Below are 7,097 nucleotides of genomic sequence, written 5' to 3' on the forward strand. Positions count from 1 at the left end.
ATCCGGTATTATTTGGAAGAGAGAATGATATGTATCAAATTAGAGAGAGAAAGAAAATAATGTAACTGAATAGCGTATTTAGTGACTTAGGGGTAGGAGGTACCAAAATTAGATATTTTGCTATAAACATTAAAAAGTATCTATAGAATATAATTTTTAAATGGTATTTATTTAAAATAAATAAGGTGTTAACCTTTGTTATAGGAGATAAAAATTCCAAAATTTTACAACTACGCAAGTGGGTTAACTACTGGGCTATCATTGGCAATTCAGCCCAAAAGCAACCACAGCCCAAATAGAACCAGGTGCACGTGACTTATTATATCCCTCAGCTAACATCACAGAGAGCACGTGACGTTCCCTGATTTTTCTCATCCAAATCCAAATTTCGAGGAACTCGCGGGCGGAATCCAAACTCACACTCTTAACCAAATTTAAACCCTAATTTCCAAATCCAAAATTACAAATCATAGGATTCCACTATTTATTATTACTACTACTAATAATATTATTGATATTATTATTTAGTGGGTACTGTTTGTTCTATTCATTATCTCATCTCTTATTCACCACGCTTTCTGCTTCTCTCTTCAACCGCCACACCCTTCTTCTTCTTCTCCCCCCTTCGAGAAAAACCCTAGTTCTAGGGTAGGGTTTTTTCTTCCTAAATCTTTCTTCGTTTACGCTTCTATTTTTGTTCTACTTTATCATTATTTTTAGTTGTAATTTTGGTTCGTCTGTTTGGATCTGAGAGTTAGTAGACATGGACCTTCGGAAGAGAAACAGAAACGAAGGTGGTTTTAATGCCAATGGCGGTTTCAAGAAGGCTAAGTCAGGTTTGTGTTTTTGTTTCTTTTGTTTTACAAAACGTCTTAGATCTACTTTCGCTTTTAAGGTTCTTGCTTGTTTTGCTGTGCTTTACTAACCTTTTTGTTATATTCTTTAGTGGTTATAGAAGCATTTTTATTGTTTGACAGCATTTGGCTGGAACGTTGTTTGAGATATTAATTTGATTTATTTAATCTAATAGTGGTTGTGGTAGAACTACTAGAGTGATATTTGGAAAAAAAGTAATTGAAATATTCGAATTGCTAAATGAATTTGAATTTTTGAATAGTGCTACAGATATATGAAATAATATTAAGAATGTGTTGGGACTTGTGACTTAGGTCACAGGTTCGAGCCCTGCACCATGAGAACTAGGCCTGGTATTTAAGTGGAGAAAGGTAGAGCGGCGGGACCATTATTCCCAAGTTTCAAAGGCTGTAGTTGGTCCTAAATGTTGGCCCCAAATAAATTTCTGGTTATAAAAAAAATTAGAAATGCGTTGGAATAATTTTGTACATCCCAAAACAGAAACAGTGTTGTATAAATTTATAAATTGGGATGCAGAGAGTATTTTGAAAGGGGTAGTTGAGACTACATTTTTGAAATTTTATTTTTATCTCACCCTAAAGGATGAAATTGAGAATAACCAATAGTTTTTATTGTATACATAGAAAAAACCTTAAGACCATCTGAATTGAAATTTAATATAGTTACGTCTGCTTTGTATGATGAAAAAGTTGGGTATCTTGAAGAGTTATCACCTTATAGCCAAGTCCTGTTATGCTGGTAATAAAAATTATGATGTCTGTCTAATTTTAATCTACCATCAGTTCTTAAACAACTAACTAATTTCTAACTGGTAAAAAATTTAATTAATTTGGTGCAACAGAAATGGACTCGTTATCAAGTGGTATAGGAAGCAAATCGAAGCCATGCACGAAGTTTTTCAGGTTCAAATCTTTACCTATCTAATCTAATATTGAAGTTTGAACTTTAATTTGTTGTGGAATTTAATTGATCTCAAGTGCAACAATTCGTAATTTCTAATAATTCTTCTCTTGTCATAAGCGCCAAAAAATAGATTTCTGCTCGTGAGATTCCCAAAGTCTCTAAAAGCATAATGATGAACAATTTTGCTGAGATAATTATTGTCAGTTATTACGCATTTGGAGGAATTATAATGTCCCTGGTTTCTCACATACAAGCTATTGTTAACAAATTTTCCAGAGACAGCATTCACAGATGTAATGGAGATGGAGTGAGAAACAATATGATTTCTCAATGACAAACTTCTATATTTTCTGAAAATAACAATCTTTTATGGTTTGTTGTATCCCAACAATCATGTAATTGTTTGCCCCATAATTATCTTAATTGTTATCAGCCTTCTTGTAATGTATTTAGAATAGCAGGTACGTGATTCTATCTGTTATTTACCGAGGTATACTAGCTTCTCTTTAACTCTAGTTTAATTCTTGTAATCTACAGTGGATTTTAGCTACTGTTTAACGGTCTTAATGGCCCATTTTTTTGGAACTCTTTTGGCTCTCTGAGAACTGTTGTAAGTTGGTTTAAGTGGTGAATTGCTGTTAAAAATATTGAGATTAAAATACTCAGTGACATCTGTAAGCTCCAGTGCTGTTTATCTTGATTTTTGTGCATCCTATTTATCTATCTTTGTAAATCTTTTGATTATATTGACTGGTTCTGCATTGAGATTTTCTGAGTCGCTTGTGACACTTGGAAGAACATGGAAGTATATATGCTCTTGTAGATTTTATTTTCTTTTTTCGAAAGTACACTGAGAGCAGATGCAAGTGGTGTTCTACTAGTTGGGTTATAGATATTGATTTGCACAAAAGAGATGGCGTGTATTTTTTCCCATTAGAAGTATTGATACTTTGTCAATGCGCGAGTGAGTTTCGTACATTAGATATTTTTTTTGATTTGCACCGGGTGTCCGAGTCTTTAAGAGCCCCGACTAATCCCGGGGGTGCATAGGCCCTCGGCAAGGAGTTTCCCGCAAGTGCACCACGGTTAATTCAGGTTTTACCCAGTCCGATGGTCCTCAGAAATTGTTTGCACCCAGTGGGTTTCGAACTTGAGACCTTGAAAGGGAGTAAACCCCAAGGCTCAAGTCAATTGCCACCAGGCCATTAGATATTTTTGAAACACATTTAAGTGATTAAGCCAGCCAGGCTGCTAAGCTTTTTATCTTTCTGTGTTCTATATTGTTTCCAGAAGCTAGAGATTTTTTGCGGAGGAAGAGATTTTTAAAATGATTTTTCTCTCTCTTTTCTTTTAGGTGTTTTTAACAATTTTATGTTGGTGCTAAACTGTCTTCTTTTCTGGAATTGTGGAGTGGTGGGTGCTAACGAAAGTAGACTATATTGGAGTTAATACATTTTTTTCCTTCTATTTTTATTTTTTAATTCTTATTCTTATTTGTACAAGAAAATAAATTTTTTGCTCTTGAAGTGCTGTTTTGCTTTTGTTCCAAATGGATAGTTTTCTTTGTTTATCTGCTTTGGAAGGTTTTTTTTAAGGGGGGGGGGAGGCAAGATGTGGTGATCGACTTCTGGGAAGTTGGATCGACTCTCCAAACCTGCTTTATGCAGTTATCTTACATGCTCATTGTCTTCTAGGTAGTTAGATTATAGAACTCTAGCCTCTCTTGACCCTACTTCATGCAGTTGGATTACATGATTAAATCAATCTCACATCATGACCGACGAACCTGATAGCTTCACTTAATGGTCCAGGAAGAGTGCTATTGCTTGGTTAGTGTAATAGGATATTTTGCGTTGTGTCTAGAGTGCACTTGTGCTAATATTCTAGTCCAGTTGTGTTGAAAGTGTGATTATCTGCTTGTGTCTGCTGTCTGCATCATCCATGCTGCTATATGATATGCGGAATCTGATTTTGAAGTTTATCTTGTTCTTATGCAGCACTGCTGGCTGCCCTTTTGGTGAGAGCTGCCACTTTCTTCATTATGTTCCTGGTGGCTATAATGCTGTGGCCCAGATGATGAATATGGCACCGTCTCCAGCATCGAGGAATGCAGCAGCACCACCCATGCCCAATGGGAATACTCCTGCTGTGAAAACCAAACTTTGCAACAAGTTCAACTCAGCTGAAGGATGCAAGTTTGGGGACAAATGCCATTTTGCTCATGGGGACTGGGAAATTGGCAAGCCTATCGTGCCATCACAAGATGATCCACGTGCCATGGGGGGTGGACCTATTCCTGGCCGTTTTGGTGGGCGAATGGAGCCTCCTATTTCAGGACCTGCTGCTAGCTTTGGTACCTCAGCCACTGCAAAGATCAGTGTCGATGCTTCCCTTGCTGGAGCTATCATTGGGAAGGGCGGGGTGAACTCTAAGCAGATCTGTCGGCAGACAGGAGCCAAGCTGGCTATCCGTGAGCATGAAACAGATAAAAATCTCAGGAACATTGAGCTGGAGGGCACATTTGAACAAATTTCGCAGGCTAGTGCCATGGTAAGAGAGTTGATCAGCAGCCTTGGATCAGTTGGTGGCCCTGGAAGAGCACCGGCAGTGCAGGGCGGACCTCCACCTCAAATGAGCAACTACAAGACTAAGCTGTGTGAGAATTTTGCTAAAGGTTCTTGCACTTTTGGAGAAAGGTGCCACTTTGCCCATGGTGCTACTGAATTGCGCAAAACAGGGGTGTGAGCTTTATAGGCAGCTTAAGTCTTTGTAGTCCCTTGCTTTACTGCATGCCCGGTTGTGCTGGTCCATTGTATTATTCTCAATTTTGGGCTCTATTAATGCAACTTTCGTAGATTGAGTTATTACTGTCTCTGCATGGTTTTGACATTTTAAAGGAACAGACGTACTAGTTCTAGCTTTGCTTATTTGTGTCAGATGCTTAATTAGCCATCCTTTTTTCTTCTATATTCCACTTTCATCCCATGCATATTTTTTGTGATTTCTGATTAGTATCTCTGTAACTTCACCTGTGGATCACGACGGCTATGGGGATGTGAAGGGATACAGTGAAAACTGTAAGATAAGTGTCGTTGCATAAAGAGGGAAAATTTTATTCTAAGACAACTTTTTTGTCTCACAGTTTTGTAGATCTAGATTTCTATGGACAAGAAGTGTAAGATTGGGGTCCACAAATTTGTGAAACAAAAAGGAGTCTCATACAACTAGTGTAAGTTGTATGAGATACAAAATAAAACTTCTCGTTAAATAAGTTTTTTTTTTGTCTGTTATAATGTTTATACTATTTTGAGTATGGTAAATGTGACATTGATGGTATATGATAATTAATAGTATTAAAAGAGATTGTTGTAGATGAAAAATCTTACTTCGAAAGGGAATTTTTGTCTTTAAATAGATAGACCCATTGCTGTTAATACAGTGTCTCTATTCTACATTATATCTCTCATAAAATGACACATGAATTCTTGAGTAGTACTATAAATATTATTTAATTTCACCAACCAAAAGTTACATTATAATGCGGTAACTATTACGTATATCTTATACGACCAATCAAACACTATATTATCTTATATCAAATTTCATGCTGAGATCAATTGCTCCAATCGTCCCCTTCTAGTTTATCTGATTTAGTTTCGACGATTAACATTGATACAGTACTTGTGAATTACTCCTATAAGGTTAATGAATTAGTCAAGTTTCGAACACTATAAGATTTTTTTTTTGGGGTCATGCGAACACCAAAGTTATCGAAAAGGATAAGTTTAAACAATGTTTTGAATCTTCAGTGACAGAATATTTTATTTATCGGTTGTTTTTTAGTTCCTTTATTGTTTTTATGTTTCTCTACACAAATAAGAAAAGCATCTCTTCATCCCAAACTGCTGGAGACGTCCAATCAGGCATCCTTGGAAAGATATATATAAAAAGTTATAGTACCCATTTTTAGATGACACCACCACACATTTCTGTGGGAGGCTCAAGCTCATCTTTAACATGCTTGTAAAATTTTTCAGAAAACTTCAGTCAATATGACTTAATTGCATGCATGGCTCTTTCCGGGGGCGATATTACTTTGGTAGCTTCGACTGTAACAATAGGACCTATGGGTAAAATCTTATCATGATAGGACCTATTGATAAAACCAAAAGTGCTGCGCAACCATATTACAAATCCAGTAAAGTTTTAAAATTACATTGGTCACTCTACCAATCAAACACCACAATATTCTCTTGTCTTTATCTTTAAGAGAAGAGAAAAGGTCATTCGAGTAGTGGTCATTTGGAGCATAAGGGGAGTCAGAATTTTTGAGTTCTGAATTCTAAGATACAACTTCAAATTTTACTAACTAGATTCTAAAGTTAATTCTTATACGCAATTAATAACTTTTTAGTACATATACATAATATTACTGGAATTAGATTCTAAATTTAATTTATACACATCTAATAATTTTTTATTATACATAATTTTAAATCAAAATTATTAAATTCTGCCATACCCACGTTATTATGTTACCTCCATCCCTTTATTCTAAATTTAATTTTTATATATATTTAATAATTTTCAACACATACAAAATTTAATTTAAACTACTAAAGCCGAACCACAAGTTATATACTACCTCCTTCAGAACAGTAATTATTTGAAATCCTACGGTTAAACACCCGCATCGATTAAAAAAAAAGAAGAAGAAGAAATTGATCATAACGTAGGCGTTTATCTCCTGTCAATAAACAAAGGGAAAATGGTCAAATTTACTCCTCTGCTACAAGAAAAGGATCAAATTTACCCTTTATTATACTATCAATCTAAAAATACTCCTAACGTTATGTTAGTTGCTCAAATATATCCCTTTTCCGTCAGAGCTGTCCAAGGTAGACATCCAATCCTATGTGACATTGACATCTTGGTGAGATGGACACCGCGTGGCATGCCACGTTATCATCCAACCCATATGTAAATGCTTGATGATAATTAGTGAAAATATCTTGAAACACATGAAAAGTGCATTTCAATGTCTTGATTTCACTTGTATAAAGCTCTCTCTTTTGCTTAAGGTGTAGCCCGTTGGGAGTAGAGTTTTTGAGGACACTTATGCTGGTGTCCTTTATAGAAAAAATCAGTTAGCACCTAACCTGCAATACTGATGCAAGTTCCTGCGTGGAATGACCACGGTATGCTAATGTGAAATAAGAAATATTTGCTTGTTATTCAACCCTAGGGCTTTTGTTCTTTGTTTCTTTGCATTTTTTTGGTGTAGTAAGTGCATGAAGATGTTATTTTTACTAACATTT

The 7,097-nt window shown here is 35.7% G+C and overlaps 1 protein-coding gene across 1 annotated transcript; it reads left to right on the plus strand.

Annotated features, from left to right (window-relative positions):
* Positions 1-510: 510 nt before the first annotated feature.
* On the plus strand, positions 511-4,753 carry LOC104229703 (zinc finger CCCH domain-containing protein 52-like). The gene is made up of 3 exons (XM_009782394.2): positions 511-836; positions 1,718-1,778; positions 3,777-4,753. Exons 1-3 carry the CDS (start codon positions 764-766, stop codon positions 4,522-4,524), a joined length of 882 nt encoding a protein of 293 aa, XP_009780696.1. The 5' UTR covers positions 511-763; the 3' UTR covers positions 4,525-4,753.
* The last annotated feature ends 2,344 nt before the right edge of the window (positions 4,754-7,097 follow it).

Source organism: Nicotiana sylvestris, chromosome 3, assembly GCF_000393655.2.
Source record: "Nicotiana sylvestris chromosome 3, ASM39365v2, whole genome shotgun sequence".
NCBI lineage: Eukaryota > Viridiplantae > Streptophyta > Magnoliopsida > Solanales > Solanaceae > Nicotiana > Nicotiana sylvestris.